This window comes from Biomphalaria glabrata, chromosome 15 (assembly GCF_947242115.1).
Source record: "Biomphalaria glabrata chromosome 15, xgBioGlab47.1, whole genome shotgun sequence".
NCBI classification, from domain to species: Eukaryota; Metazoa; Mollusca; class Gastropoda; family Planorbidae; genus Biomphalaria; species Biomphalaria glabrata.
The window spans coordinates 18804588-18832176 of NC_074725.1; the positions used below are offsets into that span (position 1 = coordinate 18804588).

The 27589-nt window shown below is 33.5% G+C and overlaps 2 protein-coding genes across 5 annotated transcripts; one reads left to right on the top strand and one right to left on the bottom strand.

Moving 5' to 3' along the window:
- The first annotated feature begins 7378 nt into the window (after positions 1 to 7378).
- On the top strand, positions 7379 to 11128 carry LOC129923203 (galectin-3-like). The gene is made up of 2 exons (XM_056013232.1): positions 7379 to 7809; positions 10013 to 11128. The coding sequence occupies exons 1-2, from the start codon at positions 7387 to 7389 to the stop codon at positions 10370 to 10372; spliced, it is 783 nt and encodes a 260-aa protein (XP_055869207.1). The 5' UTR covers positions 7379 to 7386; the 3' UTR covers positions 10373 to 11128.
- Positions 11129 to 12166: 1038 nt separating this feature from the next.
- On the bottom strand, positions 12167 to 27347 carry LOC106056393 (transmembrane protein 164-like). 4 transcript variants are annotated; one of them, XM_056012463.1, is made up of 6 exons: positions 27282 to 27347; positions 21110 to 21550; positions 20341 to 20457; positions 20161 to 20239; positions 19508 to 19608; positions 12167 to 17943 (listed from the first exon to the last, which is right to left on the bottom strand). In XM_056012463.1, exons 2-6 carry the CDS (start codon positions 21464 to 21466, stop codon positions 17209 to 17211), a joined length of 1389 nt encoding a protein of 462 aa, XP_055868438.1. In that variant the 5' UTR covers positions 21467 to 21550; positions 27282 to 27347; the 3' UTR covers positions 12167 to 17208. The 4 variants fall into 4 exon arrangements, with proteins under 4 accessions (XP_055868438.1, XP_013068573.2, XP_055868437.1 ...); XM_013213119.2 differs by having other exon boundaries at positions 27159 to 27318; XM_056012462.1 differs by having other exon boundaries at positions 27072 to 27313.
- Between the last annotated feature and the right edge of the window lie 242 nt (positions 27348 to 27589).

Consider the following 27589-nt stretch of genomic DNA (forward strand, 5'->3'; position numbering starts at 1 on the left):
CTCAGATACATTTGATTAGTGTGTACGTAAAGGGTGGCAATAAAGGAAACTAAGCGGATGTATTTTATATTTAGGAGATAGAAATGATACGCAAATAGGGGGAAGGATAAATTTTAAAAAGAGTTTATCGCTTTCTGACTATTCCATGGGAAGAGCCAAAAAATTGATATTTCATGCTTAAGGATAACTAAAATGCATTGGCAAAAAAAAAAAAAAAAGGAAGAGTGTTATTATGGCCGGGCTTAGGTAATTGGAGGCCCTAGGCGGCCCCAAACAATATAAGAAAATAAAAATAAATACCGAAAAAATAAAATTACGCAGCGTCATAAAAAAACACTAACAACAACAACAACAACAACAACAACAACAAGGGTCTTCTAACAAAAGTAGTCTAAAAAGTATATTTAAACATGTTTTAAAATAAACCTTAAGTCATAGTAGAGAGATAGAGTTAGGCTAGTAAACGCAGAGCCATGGAGCTTTTTTGTAGTCCCGTGCGAGGCTCTCACCAAATGAAGACCCTATGCGGCTGCCTACTTTGCCTATCCCTAAGGCCGGCCCTGGCTTTATAATAGGCCTACTGCCCTTTCCATATGAAGAAACAAATAAGGAAAAACAAACTTCAAGCCACCATAAGGTTTGTTTTACTGTTGTTTTTTTAAATTCCTGAACAACATAATTATAACTTTCTAAAAACTCATCATTGTTTGAAATATTTTTAATTCTTTGCTACTATTTCATAAAATTGAGGATTTAAAAAAAACAATAAAAGTGCATCCTGAGCCAATGCTATTGTGTCTATTTTTGTCGAATTCAACGAAACATTTTTAAGCACGCATTCTAAAGGAAGTTCAATATTTGTTTGCAGCAAGAAATAGCTCTAGTTAAAAGCATCCATTTTATCCCTATCAAAAAGTTCGATAATGTTAACAAGTAAATGGAGAACTTTTGTTGGTCATAAATCAAACACAAACCTGCAACTGTTCGCTTCCCATATAGCGTTAATTACCCTCACTACATTGTAGGCTGAACAGGTAGCTTTGCTGGCTGGGTATATCTAGTGATTTTGTTAGAATAATTTTTGTTGTTGGTTTAGCTTGGGGAAAAAATGTTTAACGATGTTAAGTGTGTCTTTTAGTGCCCTTAGGTCAAATATGAACTCTATAATAATCTGTGCATTAAACAATGCTATTTTGGCTGTTCTTTTGTGGACCACAGTTCTTTCAAAGGATCGTGATGAGGTGTCTTTCCGCATATTTTTTTTGTTATGTTCCTATATTATAAACCTCATCTTTTTTTTTTCGAAGCAAATAGTTCGTTTTCTGATTCAAGTCGAATCAGATCTGTTTGAATCTTCGTTTTTATAACAAGATAGATTGCAACTGAACCGAAGCACGGGGAAGGTTTCGGGATTAACCCTGAGGAAAGTTGGCAATAGCCGGTGATCGTTAAGTAGTTTGCAACACACATTGCTACATCCTTGCAGAGCTTGCCACGTGGCTGGTCCCACACATTGCTACATCCTTGCAGAGCTTGCCACGTGGCTGGTCCCACACATTGCTACATCCTTGCAGAGCTTGCCACGTGGCTGGTCCCACACATTGCTACATCCTTGCAGAGCTTGTTGATCGTCTAAGAGCTGAGCTGAAGGCTCTTGCGACGTGGCTGTTCCCAGACACTTGCCATTTATTTGGACACATCAGTTGAGAAAAGAGCTAGGGGCCTGCTGTGTGAGCGACATCGTTACAACCCTAGAGAATGCTTTCATAGACATAGATCTACTTTTTTCTATGTGAATTATGAGCACGATTAGATCTCCTAGGGATGCTTGCAACTAAACAGACTTAAAAATCTACTCTAACAGCTTTTCCACTACGGTATTTTAATGATTTCACAAAAAAAAAATTAATAGTATCGAACAGTGCTGGATTTACGGCATTACCTATAGAAGCTACAGATTCTAAGAGCACTCACTTTTTTTAGGGGGGGGGGAATATTTCTATCGATATATTCAATTATTTTAAACAAAAGAGCAAAGGAAAAAATCGTGTTATATTTATTACAAAGGGGGGCCACATATCTCAAATGGAATATGAAATCTAAATCCAGTCCTGGTCGAATATCATTCAAGACTCGGTCATTTTGACATTCGGGACGGGGAAGTCCACCCAATTCTACTAGGTAACGGACAATAAATGTTGGTGAAGTAAAGACAGTTGGTCGTTGTGCTGGCCAGGTGACACCCTCGTAAGCCGAAGACCATATTTTTTTTATTACTTACAATGTTATTGTTATTTTTTTAATTACTTATCTGTAATATTTCTCCTATCTGGTGGCAGGCCAGTGGTCTTTAAACAGGAGCTCGGGGTGCAATTATTATTGTTTTACTTGTTTATTAACATCATAATAATACAACTTTAAATAATAATGCAACTTTAAATAATAATACAACTTTAAATAATAACATCAATCAGTATTTCGGCTGTTCACTCAGAAGACCGATGATCACTCCAACATGTTCTATTCCAACACCTTTCTAATGATTACACAATCCTGAGTCTTACTGAGTCCAGAAAGTGGCGCCATTGATTTTTATACACAAACTTAATGTTACGGCCGAACAATCATTGTCACTAGGTCGAAGAACAACACCCATAAAGGTTTTCGATAAGTGTAAATTAATGTAAGTCGATGTTAGCGGTTCTCTTGGAAGCTGCCTAGCTTTTGTTGACATAAAACATAAAAATCCATTTTATATATATATTTTTTTTTTGATGTAAGAAACGAACTTAGCTTATAAATTATGAAAAAAATAGTCTATAAAATGTATCTGATTGTGACAGGCACTTTTACTATTTTTGTTTTCATATAAACTTAAAGCATAGTTTTTAAATGTTTATCTATAAAGAATTTGTTTGTATATGTGATGTATGCGTATTTCGGTAAACGTTAGGGCCTACTAAGGAACCGCCTGAATATAGTATACAAGTTATTTCTAATTGTATAAATAGGAAATCAATTTGGTAAGTTATTTCATCTTGAAACACATTTATTCATTTTTTTACAAAGCTTATAACAATTCACTCTGCCTGTCTGTCTGTCTGTCTGCCTGTCTGCCTGTCTGTCTGTCTGGTTAAACGTTTGTACACGTTACTTCTCCTAAACAATCTCGGATCAATTTGAAATGTTGCGCAATTATTTCTAGCACCTGATAAAACAAGAATCAATTTAAAAAAATAACTAATTAGTTAATTAACTATTGGTAGTTAGTTATTTTGTTTGATGTGAAGCAAGGGAAAGAAATTGTACTTGACAGATATGGTGGGACAAGTTGAATTAGTCCTCTTTACACTGTGTAGAAATTTTTCGTTTTAAAGTTTGAAATTAACAATAGATAACTAAAAAAAAAAACAATGGTTAGCAATAGTTAACCATTGAAAATTTCTTTTTATTGATTCTTGTTTAGTCAGGTGCAAGAAATAATTGTTCAAGCCTCCTCAAGCAAATAAATTAACCACTCTTCCGGTGGAGTGCTTATGAAAATAGAATGTATTGAAATGTATCTGCAGTTCTTTTGCTTATTTAAGCTTTTTTGTTTATTAATAGTATTTTTTAAAATATTTGGCTAGTTTGACAAGGCTTATAGCAACTCATTCTGTCTCTCTATCTGGTAAAACAAATTTGTTCTCGTTATTTCTCCCACTTCCCATGCATTGCCCTTAACAAAACAATCGAAAAATTCACCAATTATTTTATCAATTAGTCATGATTAATTAATTGCGTTTTACATAAAGCCAGTACTAGCTAAGGGGAGATAAGCCTTTTATACAGAATTAGATCGTCGCCTAAAAATGTCAAGCTAACAACGGATAACTATAAAGTCTTGTTTAAGAAGCACCTGGCTGGATTGATGTGGACATATTTAATGAGACTTGAGCCGCCTAGTTTATATTCAAGTTAAATGGTCATTATGGAAAACCCTCTCCCAGATACACCCTCCTCCCAAATGGTCCACACAAATAGTTGGAACATAGCTCTTTGAGTATTCCAAAAGCAAGACCTTGTGTTAAACAAAACTAATTGCATACAGATATTTCAAAACACACAGATTTATTTGATTCAAATAATTATTACAATTACTCTTAATTTAAGAAGGTGGCAACAGGAGATGACCGTAGGCCATAGAAACAAATGACCTTTACGTCACGTCATCTGCCCTATGGATTGTATGGTTTGATTGTGTGGGAAGATAAGGTTTTGATTTTTGTTCAATATGGAGCCAAAGTTGTGAAATAATATCTACCAAATAAATCGTTTTCTAATAATATGTGCACAATTTATGAATATACGCTGACAAATATTTACTTATTTTATAATTTCACAGAATCTCTTTTGACAAATAGTATTTTTTTATGTTTAAGTTTAAAACAAAAATAATTGTTAAAATCCATTTTTCCATTCATCAATGTATGTCCCCTTGAATTATTATTGAGTAGGCCTTAATGCCAATACATGTATATACATATACATTGTTATTGTTAACTTGAGGCCAGGTAGTATTTGTGACATATGGTAGCCATGGTTAAGAATTACCAGTTTCACACTATTTCTCTTTATATATTTAGGGTGCGAACACTTGAAGCAATAACTTCATAAAATCCTGAAATAGAATATTTTATTTCTAACCTGATTTGAACCTAGAACTAGAGTTTGGCAGCCGAGAGCTCTACTAACCTACAACCACTTCCAATCATTACTGGCTCATTCTTTATGTGTAAAATAAATTATGGCTTTTATATAGTGCTACTTTCATGCTTATAGCTTGCTCAGAACGCTATGGTCCAATCTTTACACAACCTAAGTTTAGATAAAATCCTTAAAAAGCCAACTAGATTAAAACACACATTAGATCTCTTCTTAACCAACAGACCTGGATTAGTAGTAGATTATGATATTATCTCTGGTCTATCAGACCATTAGATCATAAAAATACACAGTTAGATAAAAGCAGTAGCGAATATAAAATCCAAAAGAAAAATCTTACTCTGGAACAAATGCAACCTAACACAGCTACACCAAGCTGCATTAAACTTCCAACAAACATTCTTATCAGAAAAAGACATTAACCAACCAGTCGATGACCTCTGGAATTTCATATAAAACTTTCTTAAAAACATTATAGAAAATCATATACTAACTAAATACATATCAAACAAAATAAATAAATGCTGGTTCAATATAAGATTAAAGAAGCTTTGTAAACAGAAGGAAAACCTATATAGAAAATTTAAAGAAACTAAGGCAGAAAGAGTTTATATAAAGTACATAAAAATTAAACACCTAACTCAAAAAGTAAGAAGACAGCTGCAGAGTGAATACATAAACAATGTAATATCTAAAGATAACAACAAAAACCTATGGTCATATATTAAGTCTAAGATAATGAAAACAACAGGCATATCGCCATTAAAAGGAGAAGACAACGTAACACATAATGATAATGAAACTAAAGCTAACATCCTAAACAAATACTTTGCATCAGCATTCTCATCCCCAGGAGACAAAGACATATTACTTAATTTGAACCAAGTAGACAATAGGGGCCTACAGGAGATATAGAAGTACAAGAAAAGGGAATCCAAAAATTATTAGCCAACATCAAACCTAATAAAGCATCTGTACCTGATGGTATTCCAGCTAGATTACTCAAAGAACTAAGCAATGAGCTAGCACCAGTGTTCAAAATACTTTTTCAGGCATCTCATAACCAGGGCAGAGTACCAAGGGACTGGAAAGAAGCTAATGTCACCCCCCTATTTAAAAAAGGAGAAAAATCTGACCCAGGAAACTACAGACCAGTATCACTTACCAGCATCACATGTAAAATCCTAGAACACATAATATGTAGCAACATCATAAACCAGTTAGACAAACAAAATGTCCTTACTCCATACCAACATGGCTTTAGGAAATATAGATCATGTGAAACACAACTAATAGGACTAATTGATCATTTTTCAAAAGGTTTAGATAATAGTGAACAAATAGATGCTATCTTACTAGATTTTTCTAAGGCTTTTGACAAAGTTCACCACCATAGTTTGCTTAAAAAATTAAAATATTTCGGCATTAATGGTCCACTGCATCAATGGATTAAAGATTTTCTGATAGGGAGAGAACAAACTGTAATAATAAATGGCTCTAAATCAACACCAATAACAGTAAACTCAGGCGTACCTCAAGGAACAGTCTTATGTCCACTACTATTTGTAATTTACATAAACGATTTACCAATAGCATTAGTTCAGGAACAAAAGTCAGATTATTTGCAGACGATTGCATAATATATAGAACAATATAAACAACACAAGATACTGAAATTTTACAAAGAGAATTATATAGATTACAGAAATGGGAATCAAATTGGAGCATGTCTTTCCATCCAGAAAAACGTCAGTTATTAAGAGTAACAAAAAAACTAAAACAAATTAATTCCACTTATCTTATTCATGGTAAACCAGTAACACAGACTAAAAACGCAAAATACCTAGGTGTTATAATAAATGAAAAACTGTCATGGAATCCACATATTGATGAAGCTATCAAAAAATCAAACAAAGCATTGGGGTTTATTAAAAGAAATTTATATAAATCAAATAAGAACATAAAACTAAAATGCTATTTAACCTTGGTTGGGCCAATAATAGAATATGCATCCTCTGTTTGGGACCCCTCAACTCAAGAAGGAAACATTAAGAAACTGGAACAGACACAAAATAGAGCAGTGAGATTCATAACAAACGAATATTCACATTTGACTACATTTAGTAAAATCACTAAATTTAGAAAGCCTTCAGGACAGAAGACTTAAAAGTAAAGTAGCAATTATACATAAAACACTGAAACTTAATCTTCAAATACAAAAACAAAATTCAATAAAATACTCAGAAAGACACAAAGATAAAGGCACATTCCTCATCCCATATGCTAGGACAAATTTGTAAAAATACTCCTTCTTCCCTAGTGCTATTAGAGCATGGAATGGGTTGCCTGAGCTAGCAAGGAAAACCAGTGACTTGGCAAAATTTAAGTCATTGGTTAATATGCATGACTGAATGCATGACGCGTAGGACGTAATCATCTTCTTTTTTGAAGTAACGTCTGTATTATATAAGATAAGATAAGAAAATCACATTTGTATACCAGTGGGCGGGAGAAGGTTTTTCCGTTCTGCCTTTAGGCGTTCAGAAAACACAACTCTGCTCGAGTCGGGTGTCAGGTAGCCAAGCCAAGCCAAGTTCAAGCGTACTTAGCCTCTCGACAACACTTGTGTAGCAAATATATCAATATTTTTTGTCTCTCCTGATGACAGGCGGAAACAGAAGTATGGCTAATGGAAACCGAAAACTTCTCGGAGCCCAATGGATGATAGTCGTACTGAGCTTTATAAGTGTCGGCGAGGCTCAGGTATGCAGCAATGCTAGTGGAACTGTTTGCGACTCATACTTTATGCTCTACAGAAGCCTACAACTCACGGGTGGTTGTTTTGTTGGTAGTTTGATAAGGCCTACACAGCTTGGCTGCGCCATGAATTGCTTCCATTCCAAGAATTGCACTGCCTTCAGCTACAACGTCAGCTCAAGAGTCTGCCAGACTTGCACGGGTAGCTTGATTAAGGCATTAACATTCTTCGGCGGAGACTTTTCTCTACAAAGAAAAATGTCGAAAATCAATCTGGCCCTTGATCCAGGGCCTCTGGAAACAATCATGTTTATTAATGTACCAGGAGGAGTAACCCCTGGTCGACTGGTAAGTAACTGTTCGTTCCTTTTTTAATTACGACTATGTTTGTTTTTCAAGCGTTGGTTACTTTCTGCTTAACATATTGCCCTCTCTGCGCCTGGCTTGCTGAACTTGTCATGTTTGGACTAAAAAAGAGCCAAGAACTTATCTATTTTATGTTGTTGGTTTAAACTTTCAAAAAAAAAAAAAAAAAAAGAATTAGATAAGATAAGATAATTAATTATTGATCCAATCAAATGGAAATTCAGTTTGACTACAATTGACAATATCAGCGTAACTACTGTACAATAACAATATAGATGAAAAATTCGAACAACATTCACACACGTGACACATACACATTCACAACCAGAGCTTTATGAATTTGACTTCTATGTACTTCTCGATGACGACAGCTGATCTTGTAACACTCTGGCCGAAAGTGGGATAAAGGAATTTTTTAATCTTTCTGTTTTAGTCCTAATGGAAAGGAGACGACCACTTCGTTCAAATCTTATGTAACGTGGTTTAATGGGTTGTCCTTAAGAATCGAGAGTGTTTTGGAAAGGCATCTTTTATGAAAAAGCACTTCAAGATATGGTAGCTGTATTCGAGTGGTAAGATTAATTTAAATGTAGGCGTACTATGAGATGCGCGAATCATTTTTTTAACGAGCACGAGGGAACTTTATGGGACTGAGTTCGCTTTCAGAATTTTTCTGGACACAATTATCTTTTGTTCATAAAAACGTTGATGTGTGTATGTGTGTGCGCGCCGGGGGGGGGAAAGATTTAACCTAATATTAATCCAATGTTTATAAGTGCCCTGGATATCGCACAAATGTATGCACTATTAAAAACAAATATAGCCATGGCTTTATTAAATACCCTCTGTGTGTGGTGGAATAGGTAAACAAATGGAAGGAAATGTCATTTTGTGCTATTAAACATTTGTATTGAGAATATTTTTTTAATGCACTGCTTCTTTTTCGTTCTCATTTTTTCGTGTTAGAGGGTTCAGATCAGTAAATTCTATATCGCACCGCACAGTGGTTTCAAGATCAGGCAGTTCTCCTTATAGTTTTTCTACTGTAGAAAGGATCAGAGTCTTGTTTCGGCCTCTTTATAAAATAAATAACTTTGAAGAACATGGTCAGCTTTCTCTGGTGATGCTCCACAAGGGCAAGTTTCGCCATTTCCTATGTTCTTTCATTGGTGTTGTGACTTTTTAGTTGTGAGCATACCATCCTGTTGTTTTAAAATAGGTCTACTGGGTCATTATAAAAAGTTAAAAATTTGCATAATCTTTCGTCCTTCCCATTTTATTTTAAAGAGGTTATTCATAATGAAGTTAATCACAGTAATCAAGGATTTACAGTTTAATTCTTTTTTAGATCTGGTTCACATTCACTTCTTTATAATTAATTAAATAGGTAAAAAAAAATGCAGTTTGTGTCAAAATGGAAGAAGTGAAGATGTGGGGATTCTGAAGTGCAAAAAAAAAAAAAAAAAGGACACACAAATGAGCATACTGGGAAATATTCTCTAGAGATAAAGTTAGATACGTTTCTACGCAGTGGCAGGTGGTGTACGTTTTCTTCAATAATGTAGGCCCCAAATAAGTTTATTGTATTAACCCTCTCTCTCTTTCTTACACACACACACACACGCGCAGTCCAAGGAAGACTTTAATAAACCCAACAAAAAATGACCACCACTTAAATTCTATTTTGACCATTGCAGTTTTAGTTTGTTTTTTTTTATTTCAATCGTGTTTTGGTTTGTGTTTTCATTTCACTGTCTGTGACGTTATTACAAGAATTTGAATTTATTTTGGAAAATTAGAATTAAGTGATCCTTAGTGGGTAGGGTCTAACTAACCTAAAAATGTATTTCCAAGGCTACTTCTCATAATGTTTGTATGTCTCATAATGTTTGTATGGCTACCAGCCAAAATGATTACAATAATTGGCACCTGTTTGACTATGCTGTTAAAACGCAATAGTCTCAATTTGTACGACCACTTCCACGGGAGGGGGGGGGGAAATAATTTAGCCTTTTAATTTTATTCCAACTTATTTTCCCTTTCCCCCCCCCCTTTTTCTTTTGTGTAAAGCTCTCTAAAGCCTGCAGGTGATGATAAGTAGGCTTACTAAAAGAGTCAAATGTCAAAATGTTCAAACGATCTTTTTTTTTTTGTTTTGCTCCTACATTCTGACTTTTCCTTACAGTTGTACATCTATGCTACGCTGCTGACCAACGACAGCTTCAACTTTGACTTCACAAAGTACGGCAACGACAGCTACATCCACTTCCACTTCCGGGCCCGCTACGACAACGCCACCAGCAAGGTCATTGTCCTCAATCATTGTTGGAATGGATCCTGGCACTCGCCCGAAGTGCTCCCGAGCTTCGCCTACCCTTTCAGTATCAACCAAAGTTTCAGCATCCACGTTCTGGTCACACCAGCCTGCTTCATCATTTACGTCAACCAGGCCCTTTGCTGCCAGTACAACCATTCGGCCCCCGTTGAAGATATTAACTATGTCAGGGTGTCTGGAAAGATCAAGGTCCATGAAATAAGTATATGATGATCTTGAGCAAGGAAATGATTGGTCTGTGTGACAATGGATAATTGTGAAATACATTTATGGATTTCATAAAAATATTTATACTTTTACGATGAGCTTCATAAAAAAAAAGTTAATAATCTATATATAGGCCTGTATATATAAATGGCCATGATTCCTTCGTGCATTCAGTCATTCACAACTTACCTACCTTTAATTATCCCACTTGCAATGGACGAGAAAATACAAATATTTAAACTGTTATCACTTGGCTTGGATCTAGAACAACTAATGTATTTTCACAATCGCTTAAATTTACCAAAAAAAAAACGATTTTTTTAATCGAAGTTTCGACCCAATATTTTTTTTAAAGCATACTTATCGAAAACACTGAACCATAATCTTCAAATACAAAATCTAATTAAACACTCAGAAAGACAAATATAAAGTTGCTGGACTGTCGTTCGGTGGTCCCGGGTTCATACCATGCCCGCTGCCATCCCTCGTTGTCCTGCGGAAGGTTTGGACTAGGAGTCAGATTATCATCAATATCCGAAACATGCCAAACATTTAAATAAGTCTAGCATGAGTCAATGAACTGTCAGCATTTCGAGTGGATGCTGAACGCTAGCATGAAATGTCTGTTATATTTGTACTAAACAGGTTTCTCCAATCGAATCGTTGTTGACATCACCCAGGCTATCTAGATGTATAGATGAGCGTGGAGGTCGCCTAAATAAGTATCAAAACACTATATTCGTTATATATTTCTGTCGCTTCGTTTTTTTAATTTGTATGATGTTATGCAAGAGAAAAAAAAGTGCGGGTGGGGGGGAGGGTATGACTGAAACGAAAAAAAAAAAAAAACAATGTACGCAGAGACCTATATATATATATATTAAACAAATATCCTCCCCAAAACCCATATTTGTAAAAATAGGCACCTTAGGGGTTAGGCCCTCATATTCACTGTGACAATCATCTTTTCAATTTAAGAATTAGTAGACCTAGTTGTTTTTATTATTTAATTCTACAGAATAAACTTTTTTCTCCACACACACACACACACCCTTTCTTAAGATACGTCCCAGTTCTGGAGAAAACAAACTATCCATTTGGTTTTATTAGTTAACATGAAAGTATCAACTATGTCGGGTCACGCACCATAGAATTGTTGATTTAATTTTGTTTTTGTAACTTATTACACACAAACTAACATACATTTCCTATTTAGGTAAAAGAAAAAAAAAATGGGGGAAAAAAAAAAAGGGGGGGGGGCGGCTGGCACCTTCACTTAACCAATGCATAGAATTCATATATTATTATTTTTTGCCATGTCCTAGATGTTTTCAACTATTAAACGAGGCTATCGCTGCTTTGTTGTATGTTGGTCACAGAGCTAAATGTCTTATACCGTCTAGTGAATTCATTATCTTGACAAAACAAAAAGGCTCAATGTAAGCCTATACAGACAAGCATTAATATCAGGCCAGACTAGCAATGAGTTAGATCATACTAGATACACGATTTATAGGAAGAGACAACAACATATGCATGTGTACAACAATCACAGTAATGATTAGTGAAGACAGGATAGGAAGATCTAGTATCATATTCAAAACAAAACCCAACACAGTATAAAATATCTAGTTAGTAACGGTCCATATAAAACAAAAGAACACAATTTAGAAAGGTCTGATTAGTAGGTCTACCATATTAAAACAAAAACAGTATGAAAGATCTAGTACATATAAAACAAGAAAAATAAAAACATTACAGAAAGATCTAGTAACATAAAAAAACAAAACATTTAAGTGCATTCAGGAAATTTATTCTAAAAAAAAATATCAGGTAAAATTTCAAAATGTGTAATAATTTACTACTGAACTGTTAAACAATGGCTGCAAGTGCAAAAAAATGACAAACTTGGGAATACAATATTTGTACAGGCTTTAGTACATGGATCAATGTTGGTTATAGCAAATATTTAACAAGCCATGGTACAACCTCATGACTAATAATGAACAATGCTCTGGAATAAAAATAGATCAATCTAGAAAAAAAAAAGCCTAATAAATAAAATACAATTCATATACAACTTCAGACAGTTGTTATCAGATTTCCAAGTTAAGCCTTGAAGCATAGACATGCCAAAGGACTGTAGCTAGCCTTAGACCTTTCTTTAACAGCCATCAGCAATTTATAGCGCAATGAGCATAATAAAATACTGCTAAATGGATAGCTATAAACACAACATCAAAATAAAATACCTAATACTCACACATGAATACATAGAATCTTGTAGACAATAAATAATTTATTAAGCGCACAGTATTCTGCGTATAATATCAAGAGAGAATCTCTTAGGACACAGTCAACAAAATACTTGTCACCAGTTACATTTAGAATGGCATATTGGGACTTGAGACAATGTAAATACCCATTGAGCTAGACCAGAGGGAAGCTGAGACTGAGGGACTAATGACTAAGGGACATTCTCTGTACTTGTGGAGCTAGAGCAAGAGTGTTCTTGGCACTTTAGGAAACTTTGAACATCTCTGTAGATGAATTAAACTGTGACAAATATTGATTCAAATCTAAAATGCATGTTTATGACATTTTCAGGATTAGGGTTACCTTCATTTTTTTTCAAGAGAGAGAGAGAGAGAGAGAGAATGAGGGAGATAAAACCAAGACATAACTCATCTTTTGTTTTAAAAAGCTTCTCAAATTTGACAATCCTCACCAGTAGCAATAGTTCCAAAGTATTGTATGATTTTTTTTTGTCATCAGGTTTTGCACACAATAGTATCGCATCCTATAGAAAACCGGATTGTGGATTCCTCTAGTAACATTAAAAAAATAATAATAATTTGTGTTTATTTATAACCAACATTCTATTTCTAAAATGGGAAAAAAAGCTCCATTATCTTTAAGGTAGTAAATAGTATTTTGCTCTTTTGATAAAACAAAAGACTTGCACAAAAGTTAAAAGAGCACATACAAGAGTTCATGTGCTACATTTGAGAACAGGATTAATTCTATAACTATATAACAAATCAAGTTCAACTTTGAAATAACAAGTGTAATATATAAATAGTTCTGTTCATGAATGTAAACTATAATGTGATAAAAAGAGTTCCTGCAATCACATCTATTGCAACTGATTTAGAATTATATAACATCAGAATATTCATAAAGAAAAAAAAGGATTCTAGTATTAAATGCAACAAATAAATAAATGAAAAAAAAAAGGTACTTATAATAAATGAACACACACAAAGTTTTTTAAAAAAAGGTTTTAAAAACCTTTGACTAGTTCTGGGTACACAATACCCACAAAAAAATTCTTATTTTATTTTTCTAATCTACACCATGAGGTTTATGATTTTAAAGACTGCCACCATTCACCTGACATGTACAAGATGAGAAAATTTTTTTTAAACGATAAAGAGGCCCACAGAGTTACCAAAAATGATTGACAGCTTGATAAAGCAATGTGGAAGAAGGGCCACTTATGTGGTTTTTCAAAGTGTTAAAATTTAGAATGAGCACTTATATTTTTTTTTTTATTTCAAAACTAATTAGGAAACTTATTCACTAGGTTTTTCTTTTTTTTTCAAATTCCTAAAACTTCTGGCTGTAGGTACTGAAATGGCTTTATGAATTATGTTATTTACACTTTTCCTGACAGTCTTCACACGAGTTCACTTTAACATGAGAAAAAAAGTATAAGAATTTTTTTCTAAATGGCGATTATTCTTTTTAAAAAATCTATCCTAGCAGTCCAAGCGATCTAACATCTCATTATTGAATTAATATATATATATATATATATAAATATAATATAGTCATGATGAAATAACTTCCAGTCATGAGAAGCTAAAATAATACAAGTAAAGAAAGAAATATCCAGGTGTAAAATTGAAACACACAATGTGATTGAAAAATTGTGGGAACAGCCTTTAAAGCAAGATGAGGCCTTCACATAAATTAAATCAGGCACAGGTGTACAATGACACATTATAGCCTCTAGTTCATCTCAAGCATTGAAGTTTTTCAACAATGCAAAAAGGCACATTTGTGACAGCAATTTAAACAAATATTTCAAATAGAAAGCATAATCTAAAAAAAAAAAAAAAAAAATACTTTAAATCACTGGAACACTTTAATGTAAATAACTAAATATCAACCACCCTGTCTTCCATTCCCCGCAAAACAATTTTTTATCTAGAATCCTTTGTTTAGCTAAAACAATCTCTGGTTTGATGGCTATAACCAATGCTGCCTTAACTAAGAAAACACATTTTTTTTAAATCTAATAGTTGTAGTTCAGCTACATATAACTATTCTAGCTGAGCAATTTTACTTTTTTTTCATTTTCAACTAATCAATTGTAAACAACTTTTTTTTTTTTAATTAAGTGGTAGTTAATAATTATAGTAATAATTACAGTATTACAGTCTAAAATTGTGTATTCAAAAAGTATTCTAAAACTGTGACCCATAAATGAACAATGTTAATTGTTCAAATATTAAATGTAATGTATAAAAACACAAATATTGTTTCAAAGTAAATGTTCTATTCCCATTCTACACTACAATCATGCAATACATGTACAAACAAACTTCTATCCACACATTTGAAAATGGCTGTTTGAACAGAAACAAGAAAATTTCCACTTCAGTTGTTTTATCACAGATTAACTTACCACTAACAGTTAGGATTTCTTTTTGATGTCCTGCACATTAGTACTGGTACTGTTTACATAGCTACTATAGAAATAAATTAGATTCTTATCTTCACAACCAATATGTGATTTGCCAGGTCAAAGTTGAAATAAAGAATAAGTTATAAACTGGCTATATTATTGATTATTATTACATACTACTATATATATTACTATATTATATATTTTTGTTTTAAATAACCAAATATACAATACTTGGATTGCTATTTGAGACTTGGTAAAAACAAAATTGCTAACAAGTACAATTACAAGCATTTACTTTATAAAGTCATAAAAATTGCCATTACTATTACAATCTCATTTTCAAAATTGGAAAACAATTTAATTCATCTTACCATGCAGAAACATTGCTATGTTTAAAACATTAGCACTTCAAGATATCATTGGGAAGTAACTGTTGCCTATTGTTTGATAGCATATTGAAATGACTGAATATGATTGTTAACATACAAAGAGTGTTCACCACAAAAGTCTTTTTTTTTGTTGCCTACTGAGACAGACTGAATTCCATGATACAAGAACAATCCTAAGACACATTTATATTCTGTAGTGATACTTCTGTAGTGCTACTTAGCACTATTCAACAATAAATGTAAGGAATGTGTTTGTCACTGTAAACAAAGCTAATTAGTGAATCTGCACCTTATGTATGAAATTATTATATATTGTAGACCCACCTGACACAAGACTAAGTCAACATAGCAACTGGGCTGAAAAATACTATTTCTAGTGATTCCTTAGTGATTTATGAGTACACATTTGTGTTGCCATCAACATTAGCTAATTCAATTTAACCATAAAAAAAGGGGTCGGGGGATTGGTAATGCCAGGCAAATTATTGCACTAAGAGTACAAGTTAGATGATGTGAAAAGAAAATTGCTGCTTAGGATATCACAGCTGACTGATTTAAGATGTCACAGGTGACTGCTTAAAAATGTCACAGATGGCTGCTTAAGTTAATGTGATTATATCCTTTCATAAGTTTTCTGGTAGGTTCTAATTGCTATAGAAAAAAATCTAGATTCCACTACATTTTGTAAAAAGTCACACAGTTGCATAGGTGACAGAAATCCGTCCATGTTGAGTAGGAGGGTGTTTTTGAAGGGGAAACATATGATGAGATTGGATTGAATAGTGAATATTTTTGTGATTTTGTGCTACTAAATTTTATACTCCTAGTAAAGAAAAGCTGCATTCCTTTAAGCATTAGCTAATCTTTAATTTGTCCACTGCCCTTATTTTAACAGAGAAAGTTTAACTAAACTTTCAACCATGCCTGACAAAATGTCTTACCAATAGTGTGCATTTTCGTCTCTAATGAGGCTGTGGTGGACAACAGTTCAATCATAGGAAATATGTGGAGGGATGTAGATGGGATAAAGAATGTTTAGTTTTATCAAGTCAAGGAAACAATGTTTTCATCTGCTAACAAATGTATTATTCATAAATAGACTACCGCTTCTACTTCCAAATAACGTATCTGCATAGAGAGTTGGTCTATATTGTTTATTTGTAATCGTTTCTTTTTGTTTATTTTGTACTGTGCACATCAGATGTGAAATTCAAATATCTCTACTGTGGGTTGAACTCTGTCTTTTAAAAGAAAACTGAACTGCTCAGGACATTCAAACTATTTAAGGTAATGTTTTCTTGGTACACAATCTCATTTTATACAATAGTAAAATATATCCTTGTAAGGTAAAGAAAAACAAACTTTTCTTTTTCAAGTTTATCTTCCATCATGGCACATCAGTATAAATACTACAATGGAGCCATAATCATTGGGACAACAAAATGAATGAACACATGGCACGGGTAAATAAGACAAAGACAGTACAGCTTTTGAAATAGGAATGTTGGAGCTCTTTCAGTTTCCTTATACAAGTTCATTCAACAACAACAACAAAAATTTGTAATAAATATATGGGAATAAATTGCAATTGAAACCTATTAACTGCTTGCACAAAAGCTTGAAATAAATTGTTTGTCAATTATTTACATTTGGAAAAAGGGAAACGAAGTGTCAAAAAGTTTGAACATTTGTTTGGAGTGGAGGCTCTCTCAAACAGAAATCAATAACTTAAATGAAAAATAATTCTAATCTTCTCAGTGAGATTTGGTGTGGCCATTTCTTTTATCACTAGACTCGGGCAAGTGTAATGTTTTATTGATATGTTTTTCTTCTTCTGTGCCAGGATCAGGGTCTGTTAAGCTTCCTTGAACAGAATCTGGTGGTCCATGTTGCTCTAAATGAGTGTCTCTTTCCTGGGATTTATGTGGTCCAGCATCACTCTCTCTCTTCCTCAATCCTTTTTCCTTATCTGAATCCTTCCGTGAAACTTCTCCGATTATTTTTCCATTGACAATGTGCATAACTGAACCCACATCTTTTGATTCATTGATACTACAGCTACAGTTAAATTGATGGTTTGCATGGTCACAGCAGTAGAAGCAGCACTTCAACCGAGGATACAGGCCACTGCTTTTTTGGCTGCAAGGGTCACAGCGCAACTTATAGTTGCACCCGCTGCTCAAGACTCCACTGTCCAACTCTGAGGTGTCCCCAGTATCCTGGCAGCTGTTTTCTGTTGTGGCGTTGGAAGAACATGTGGAATAGTCACAGCATTTGGTCTCACAGTTCCAAGCGTAAGACAGAAAGCACTCGTCTGGCGGGTTGTCACATGGCAAAATATTGATAGCCTTAGCCAAAATGACCAGTAACTTACCAAGTGTAGGTATCAAAATAATCTGGTGAACCATGGCAAAGAGCCGATAAAATTTTCCATGGAATGGGTCAGAGACAGCAGGGCACAGCATGTTATTCAAATTTACATGTGATACCTGAATGAAAAAAAAAATTAGATTTACAAAGTGATCTTTGTGTGCATTTAAATTATAAAGGAAAAAAAGTCTTTTCAAAAGCTTTCAGTTTAACATTGCTTCAAAATTGTATTAAAGAAAGATTACAAAGAGAGTGGGTTTGTGTTTCAAAGAGGCAGCCCCCATATGTCTGCTTACATGTCCCCATTTAACAGACTGTTGAACTGCGGCCAAAGAAAAACTCTAACTCGTTTTTTAGTTTTTAAGCATCTGATAGTGATTCCCACTTTTCTGCAATATCGAGACATGAACATGTCCTTCAACAGGGACATGTCCTCTGACAGAATGAATTACTCGTACAATGAGCTGCGATGACATGGAGGCCAATACAAGGAAAGCGGAAACAGGGACGTTCTCGTAAAGTTTGACGTCAAACTTTTATGGAGGACCTCAGAGCTGTGGACCCCCTTTTTTCAGACCTAGTGATCTATAGGGTAGATGATGAAAAGGTCATCTGTTTCTATGGCCAACAGTTAATTAGGGTGTCGTGTGACCAGCACAATGACCAAATTGATTCCAGTTCTGTATTAATCAATATTATAGTAGGGGCCCAAATTGTTGGCATTCAGATACTTTTTAATAGGGTTAAACCAATAGCCCTAACAAATTCTGAAGTCACCAATTATAGTCATGTTTATAGAGAAGTCTAAATCTAAATTCATAACAAGTAAAAATGAAGTAAAAACTCTTTCTGTATTTAACTCTATAGTTCTAGAATACAAGGAATATTTATGTCATGGTCTTCTTTTTTGTTGAAAAAAGAAATGTGGCAATGAAATGATACTAGCTACTAGATCTAGTCCTAGATCATTAATAACATATATACCACTGCCATTATATCTCACTTTAAAAAGTGGGTAAAAATATGCACATACAATTGTGTTATTATTATTTTTTATTTTTATAATTTTAATTTTTTTTAATTTTTTAATTTTTAAACAAAGATAAATGTTTTTCTACTAATAGCTGATACATCAAAAGATACACAAATATATTTTTATACCATGTTTTTTGACAAGACAAAACTGTATGTATAAAAAACTGTATGTATAAATACTACAAAAAAAAATTTTCATTCTTTGCTAATCTATTTCCCTTGCCTTTATGTATTGTTTTAAAACTGTATTTTTTTAAATGAAAAAAATGATTTACATAATTAATTTGAAAAAGAAAAGGTAGGACCAGAAGACAAAGAGAAGCCCTTAAACTGTGCAAGCCATAAAATATGTTGAAATAGATTTTCAATAGCTCTACTAGTTTTAGATGGACAGACTACACAACACTAACAATGGCTGTTCCTCTTATGGGGGCCACTAAAAAGTATTAGAATTTGTCATTGTATAATTTAAAGTGGTGAATGACATCAAGATAAATAGTTTAGGACAAAAGTTAAAACTAAATACAATGAAGATAAATGGTTTATCCTTTGTGAATAAAAAATTTTTAAAAGTAATTTTTTTTTCATTACCACAGTACAAGGTGTGCATTTGAAAGTATAAATATCATATGAATCAAATTTACTTACATAAGCTAGCATCTGGAGAGGTATAAAATGATAAAGAAAAAGTAAACCAAAGGCCACCATGGACCAACTGAAATCATTAAGTCTCTCTGGTATATACGGATCTTTGGAAGAAAAAAAACAACAGACTATTACCGAAAAAAAAAAACAATTTTTTTAAGCTTTGTGTCATGTTATAAACTAATCGAAATTAAAATTAATCAAGTCTGGGGCTGTCAAAAAAGACACTGTCTTCTCATCAGTGAGGGGGCACAGTGAATCACAGTTTGGTCTGAACAGTGAGAAATATGAACAGGATAACTTAATTATAGCAACTTGATTATCGATTCAAATAACATAAATAAGAATTCACTAATTCAACTACTGTGACATTCCCTATTATAATTTCAGTATTTATTTGATAGGTTACATGTACAATTTTCATTAGTTGAAACATTGAGTCCATAAATGGAATGTTAGAAAGAAAACAACAAAACTTGTACTAGTTAGCCATTCATTTGTCAACACATTTAATTCCTTTTTTTTTTCTAAAGCAAAAAATAACAAAAAAAAACTTTTGAGCAACCTAAGCAGTATAATTCATTTGTTAATATTAGATTACATTTCAAGCATAATATTACAACACAATTGCAAGAATGGCAAATAGTAATACTTACCACCCAAACTCATTAAATAAAATGGTATTATCAGCATTAGGAAATGTTGAAGGAAATAAACACTGGTTTCAAAGGGCAGCTGAAATGTTAGAAAAAAACAAAGAATAACAGTTACTAGTACACAAAACAATGGAGCTATGCATTTATCTATTTTTTTGGAACTATTTATGCAACACATACCAATCTAGTATTTATCACAGGAAACAGAATGGCTATTGGAGCTCCTGTCAACATGTGCATATGGAGCCTGAAAGCTGCTGTCACTATTCTACTAGGAGGGGCAGCGAGCATAAATATCTGTTTGAAAAAATATATTTAATGTTTTTAATTTTTTTTTTTCATTATAAGTTTAAAAGATAAAGTCATGCTCTTAAAAGTAAATTAAACAATTTCATCAAACATTTTAAACAGAGACAACACACTAAAGTTTTATAGCATCTACATCTTTGTCTCATTATTAAGTGTCGAACATTAAACAGAAATTAACATTTAAAAATTTTGAAGGTGAGAATTTTAACCAAGATTGTATAGAGTGAACGAGATTTTATTAAAATTTACTCATTAATGTATTCTTAAACATGTTACAAGTAGTCATGGGCAAAAATTAGAGAAAAAGTTACAAACCTTTAGTTTCACTAAAGCCTAAACATTAAGTAAAAAAATGCTCAGTTTTCAAAACATCTTAAAAATACATATTAACTTGCTGGAGACACCAAATAAACATAGATATCTAAAAGTAAAAAAGGCTTCACTATTGCCCTCTTAAGTCAGAGTTTGTGAAATAATAAAATAATTTTAAAAAAAACAAAAAAACTAGTAATCTGTTAAAAAATGAAACCAGTGACTGTAGCTCTTATGTTTGTTAAGAATGAGGCCCTGAAATTAAATCCTGATGGAGATAAGGATTTTTATTTATGAGCATTGTTGCTAGGTGACGAAAATCTCTTACCTGCAGCATTGTTGCAAGATGACAAGGATTTCCTATCCAGATCATCTGACGCGTAGCAAATTTGAAACCAAGTTCTATTCCAAACGTCAAACACATCAGGAGCAGGAGAAGCCTTTTCCCAAGGGGATCGGCTCTGTGTCGATATGCACAGGGACATGGGCGAGGTAACCTCAGACGAGGGTACGCTATCGCCAAAGCAATCAATGCTACAGCAGAGGCTCCCAAACTCTCCCAGCAACGTTGAGAAAAGCTTAGGAAATCTCTACAAGCTATGCCACCGTTGCCCGGAAACGAGTGGTCCACCCCTTTGTAGGCCCAGTCAAACCAACCCTCATTATTATGGTCAAGGTTTGCCATCTCTGCAGCATCAATTCACCTGACAAAAGTGTGACTAGAATATTTAAGACCAAATCTCATTTAAAAAAAAAAAAGGATAGTGCCCTGCAAAAAAAAAATAAAAATTAATTATCATATAAAGTATTTCTTTTTCAAATACAAAGATAAAACAAATTAAATTCAAAATATGCTGTGCATAAAATGGGGGGGTCTTAGCTCATGAAAATAGAAATGCAAAGTGTGTTATATGAATGCCACAATTACAATGTTTAATATATATATATATATATATATATATATATATATATATATATATATATATATATATATATTTATGGGTTATAATTTTAAGACGGTAATTCAGTGATACAATTTTTTATCTTATTGGAGATCACAGGAAGAAGGCTAAAAACAATTTGATTGGAGTGACAAACTTAGCAAATATACAGCCTTTAGAGAGCTAGAATTATCAAAGTTTGAAGACAAAAGGCCAGAGAAAAAAAATGAAATAATGGAGTGAAGGTAAGACTACAAGCTCATCTATTCCGAAAGAAAAAAACAAAAAAAATGGCTTTATCTTCTAGCAACATTTCTCTGGTACAAACATGCTAGGTAACAAAAAGTTTCTGATCAAATCAGACAAACAAAAAATGGTCCAACTAGCAAACGGTTCCCTGACAAGTGATTCAGAAACAACTAGTTCACAAAAAATGGTCCACACCATTGAATAAGTGGTTCACTTAACTAAAAGAAAGGGCTATATTGTATTTTGTTATATGATGTACTATTGCATTTAGGTAGTCAATAGCATTATTGACAGATATCTAATTGTTATGATGGTTTGCACTAAACATCACAGATGGCAATCAGTATTATGCAATTACATTTTACAAAATTGTTGTGTTTTTTTTTTTCATTATTTTTCAATCTAAACATTTGCAATAGAAAGGTCTGTATCAAATCAACACTTGCAATTTGAAAAATATAAAATATATATGTATCTTATATGATACAGACGTTACTTCAAAAATGAAGATAATTACGTCCTACTTGTCATGCATTTAGTCATGCATATTAACCAATGACCTAAATTCTGCCAAGTCACTGGTTTTCCTGGCTAGCTCAGGCAACCCATTCCATGCTCTAATAGCACTAGGGAAGAAGGAGTATTTGTACAAATTTGTCCAAGCATATGGAACGAGGAATGTACCTTTATCTTTGTGTTTTTCTGAGTATTTTATTAAATTTTGTTTTTGCATTTGAAGATTATGGTTCAGTGTTTTATGTATAATTGCTACTTTGCTTTTCAGTCTTCTTTCATGAAGGCTGTCTAATTTTAGTGATTTTACTAAAGGTGTTACTCTAGTCAAATGTGAATATTCGTTTGTTATGAATCTCACTGCTCTATTTTGTGTCTGTTCCAGTTTCTTAATGTTTCCTTCTTGAGTTGAGGGGTCCCAAACAGAGGATGCATATTCTATTATTGGCCTAACCAAGTTTAAATAACATTTTAGTTTAATGTTCTTATTTAATTTATAGAAATTTCTTTTAATAAACCCTAATGCTTTGTTTGATTTTTTGATAGTTTCATAAATATGGGGATTCCATGACAGTTTTGTATTTATTATAACACCTAGGTATTTTGCGTTTTTAGTCTGTGTTACTGGTTTGCCATGAATAAGATAAGTGGAATTAATTTGTTTTAGTTTTTTTGTTATTCTTAACAACTGACATTTTTCTGGGTGGAAAGACATGCTCCATTTTGATTCCCATTTCTGTAATTCATCTAATTCTCTTTGTAAAATTTCTGTATGTTGTTTTTATTGTTTTATATATTATGCAATCATCTGCAAATAATCTGACTTTTGTTCCTAAACTAATGCAATTTGGTAAATCATTTATATAAATTAAATATAGTAGTGGACCTAAGACTGTTCCTTGAGGTACACCTGAGTTTACAGTTATTGGTGCTGATTTAGAGCCATTTATTATTACAGTTTGTTCTCTCCCTATCAGAAAATCTTTAATCAACTGATGCAATGGACCATCAATGCCAAAATATTTTAATTTTTAAGCAAACTATGGTGGTGAACTTTGTCAAAAGCCTTGGAAAAATCTAGTAAGATAGCATCTATTTGCTCACTGTTATCTAAACCTTTTGAAAAATCACCAATTAGTCCTATTAGTTGTGTTTCACATGATCTATATTTCCTAAAGCCATGTTGGTATGGTGTGAGGACATTATGTTTGTCTAAGTGGTTTATGATGTTGCTACATATTATGTGTTCTAGGATATTAATGTGATGCTGGTAAGTGATACTGGTCTGTAGTTTCCTGGTCAGATTTTTCTCCTTTTTTAAATAGGGTGGGGAGGGGGGGTGACATTAGCTTCTTTTCAGTGCCTTGGTACTCTGCCCTGGTTATGAGATGCCTGAAAAAGTATTTTGAACACTGGTGCTAGCTCATTGCTTAGTTCTTTTGAGTAATCTAGCCGGAATACCATTATGTCCAGATGCTTTATTTGGTTTGATGTTGGCTAATAGTTTTTGGATTCCCTTTTCTTGTACTTATATATCTCCTATGTTGTCTACTTGGTTAAATTAAGTAATATGTCTTTGTCTCCTGGGGCTGAGAATGCTGATGCAAAGTATTTGTTTAGGATGTTAGATTTAATTTCATTATCTTATGTTGTCTTCTCCTTTTAATGGCGCTATGCTTTTTGTTTCCATTTTCTTAGACTTAATGTATGACCCAGACCTGCCTACCAAAAAAAGTCCAAATGCGTAACACTTACGGTCAAAATGCGTATTTTGGCACCAGAATGCGTAACACTTACGTGATCCTCTATTTTGTCATATATATATATATAAAAATATAATATTAGATATCATGATTAGATCTACAATCTAAATCTAGATCAATAGAGATGATATCTAGACTAGATCTGGATCTATGTCTATATAATGAATATAATCTACTCTAGATTCTAGATCTGGGCTCAAAAGTGTTACCGATGCCGTGGATCCGCTAGATCCAAACTTTCGTAGGCCTACCTTCATACTTGATCTATTCTATACTAAGACTAAGAATCTAGTCTAGATCTAGACTAGATGGTAGTAGATGTTATCGATCTAGATCTAGTCAATCTAAATTCTAAATCATACTAGATCTAGATCTATAACTAGTTTGTAGGGTAATGTAGAGAATCATAACGTAATGACTAGCTAGACTCGAGCTAGATCTATTCCTGTATAACAAGTTATCTAGATTCTAGATCTAGAATCCAGATCTAGACTAGATATCTACAATGTCACTCAATGTGTTTTGAATCGATAGCTCTTCGATTTTTTTTCTATACAAATGATGAAATGAATACGAGAATCAGGAATGCACCAACATAATTAATTTCTACTCATGAACTTACAAAAAAAAAAGTCACGTTGGTGTATCAGCTAACTGACGGTACCAACCTGGTACCAGCCCGCCACTCCCTCACTCACGCGTTCTTCGTTTCTAGACATCTAATTGCTATTAAGTACCAATCAACGTATAGATCTGGGCACATTGTGTTCACCCCACCTTTTCTGTTTCGCCCCTCTCCCCACAGGTGGGCTTAGCGTGACCTCCGTGACCGCTTGTAAGCTAGTCTAGAGAGGAGAAAAAAAAAGCATACGAAATGCGTAACGCGACGGGTTAAATGCGTATTTGCGTACCGGCGGTCATTTTTGGGAGATTTTGCGTAACGAATACGCATTTTGCGTAACGGTAGGCAGGTCTGGTATGACCATAGGTTTTTGTGGTTATCTTTAGATATTACATTGTTTATGTATTCACTCTGCAGCTGTCTGCTTACTTTTTGGGTTAGGTGTTTAATTTTTATGTACTTTATATAGACACTTTCTGCCTTAAAAGTAAAGTAAAGTTCCCCTTTCAGACCATGTGGTCTATAGGGCAGATGATGTAAAGGTTATCTGATTCTGTGGCCTATGGTTAACGAGGGTGTCATGTGGCCAGCACAATGACCAACCGCCTTTACTTTTCCTCAACTAATGTCAGGTACCCATTAGAGCTGGGTGGACTTAAAGGCGCCCAAGGATCCTGAAAAATAAAAACCCCAGTCTTCACCAGGATTCGAACCCGGGACCCCCGGTTCAAAAGAGAAGCGCTTTACCTCTCAGCCACTGCTATATAGGTTTTCCTTATGTTTACAAAGCTTCTTTAATCTATTATTAAACCAGCATTTATTTATTTTGTTTGATGTGTATTTAGTTGGTATATGATTTTCTATAATGTTTTTAATGACATTCCAGAGGTCATCGACTGGTTGGTTAATGTCTTTTTCTGATAAGAATGTTTGTTGCAAGTTTAATGCAGCTTGGGGTAGTTGTGTTAAGTTGCATTTATTCCAGAGTAAGATTTTTCTTTTAGGTTTTGTATTCGCAACTGCTTTTATCTGACTGCTTATTTTAATGATATCAGGGTCTGATAGACCAGGGATAATATCATAATCTACTACTAATCCAGGTCTGTTGGTTAAGAAGAGATCTAACATGTTGTTTAACCTAGTTGGTTTTTTAATGATTTGATCTAAACTTAGATCCTTAAGGTTTTGATGTTTATCTATGGTTAGTGTTTTCCAATTTATATCAGGTAGGTTGAAATCACCAATAATCCAAAAAAACTGCATTTTTATTTTTTTCTTTAAGTGTAGTTAACTGATTACATAGTTCTTGATGTACTCTAAACTAGAATTTGGTGGTCTGTAAATACTGCCTATTATTAGGGTTATTATAGAGTCTAGATATAAATAATGCAAGAAGAATAGTACACTTATGATAGATCATGAGTATTTCAGGATAATATTCATTGCAATTTTTATCAACAAATAATATTTTAACAGGTTCCCATTCCTAAGCTCTTGACATAAGAAAGTCAAGATCATCAACAATGTTGAATGCAAGACTTTTAAAGATATCAGAACTAATTTTGTTAGTTCTTTTTGTCCTTCTAGATCTTGATCAAGCCCCTATTAGATTCTGGGATGGCTGCCTGATTGTGCAGTATGTCGTTCGGTCATCTCAATGGTCCCAAGTTCATAACCCTGCTCACTGCCATCCCCATTGTCCTGGAGGCCACTGGAGGAGGTTTGTGCTAGGATAAAATAATGATTATCTTCAACAAGGAAGGAACATAAGAAGTCATGTTAAACATTTTTGGCACCTAGACTAGATTCTATATATTATATTTACATAGATGTAATTGTATCTAAAATGTCTAGATCTAGATCTTAAATGACTAAAGTAAAGTAAATTCACAAAATTTGACTAAATGATGATCTAAAAATTATGGCAGAGCTTCCCCATCAGATTACGGTTACTCTGCCCCTGGCCTTAGTGTTATAAATTGTTCTGTTAGATCAAGATATCTAGATGAGTAGATCTAAATCAAGATTTCTCTTCTAGATTACTTAACATGTTAAATTACTAGACTTAGGTAGTCTAACTGTAAGACTGTAAAGTAAGTGTAGGTCTAGATCTAGATAAAAATCAGATTCAGTAATTCAGTGTTTCACACTGTTTCGTGGATAAGAATAAGAGACTTCCGAGAGACGTCTTGGTGGACTGACTTTTTAGAGAGATCAGTACTGAGTAGTATCAGTATCATAATCATAGAGTCATAATTGATAGAGCTAGAATTAGATATAGACTAGTACTAGTAGATGCATCGTGGCTGTGCGGTGCTCTGCATTTAAATCAATCTAATAGATCTAGATGATAACATAGTCATAGATCTGGCCTAGATCCACTTGTGATGGGGTGATACTGAAATACCGAACCTTGATCTAAGATAGCTTTTTTTGTTGTTGTTATTTTGTGCCAGATTTTGTTCAGCTTTAAACACGAACACACACACATTTGGAGATTTGGAAAAAAAAACAACTTCAAAATTACAGCTATTGTTTTTAAAAATTAACTAGATTCATAATTAAATCTACCCTCTGAAACTCTATCAAAATCTGGTTTACATCCTTGCAAATAAATACGTATAGGGGTCTAGCTTTTTAAATAATGGGTCCTCTGAGTACACATTCAACATTGCTGCTCTAAATCGATGTATGTATCATCAATGAAGAAAGCAACTGAA

What these genes read in the sequence shown, in the direction of transcription:
- LOC106056393 (XM_056012463.1), bottom strand. Translation starts at nt 21,466, where the DNA reads ATGGCAAACCTTGACCATAATAATGAGGGTTGGTTTGACTGGGCCTAC. An exon ending in CTGTGATAAATACTAGATTG is followed by an intron (nt 20,240 to 20,340) that starts GTATGTGTTGCA and finishes CTAACATTTCAG; the next exon opens with CTGCCCTTTGAAACCAGTGT. An exon ending in TTATTTAATGAGTTTGGGTG is followed by an intron (nt 19,609 to 20,160) that starts GTAAGTATTACT and finishes TTTCTTCCAAAG; the next exon opens with ATCCGTATATACCAGAGAGA.
- LOC129923203 (XM_056013232.1), top strand. Translation starts at nt 7,387, where the DNA reads ATGGCTAATGGAAACCGAAAACTTCTCGGAGCCCAATGGATGATAGTC. An exon ending in GAGTAACCCCTGGTCGACTG is followed by an intron (nt 7,810 to 10,012) that starts GTAAGTAACTGT and finishes TTTTCCTTACAG; the next exon opens with TTGTACATCTATGCTACGCT.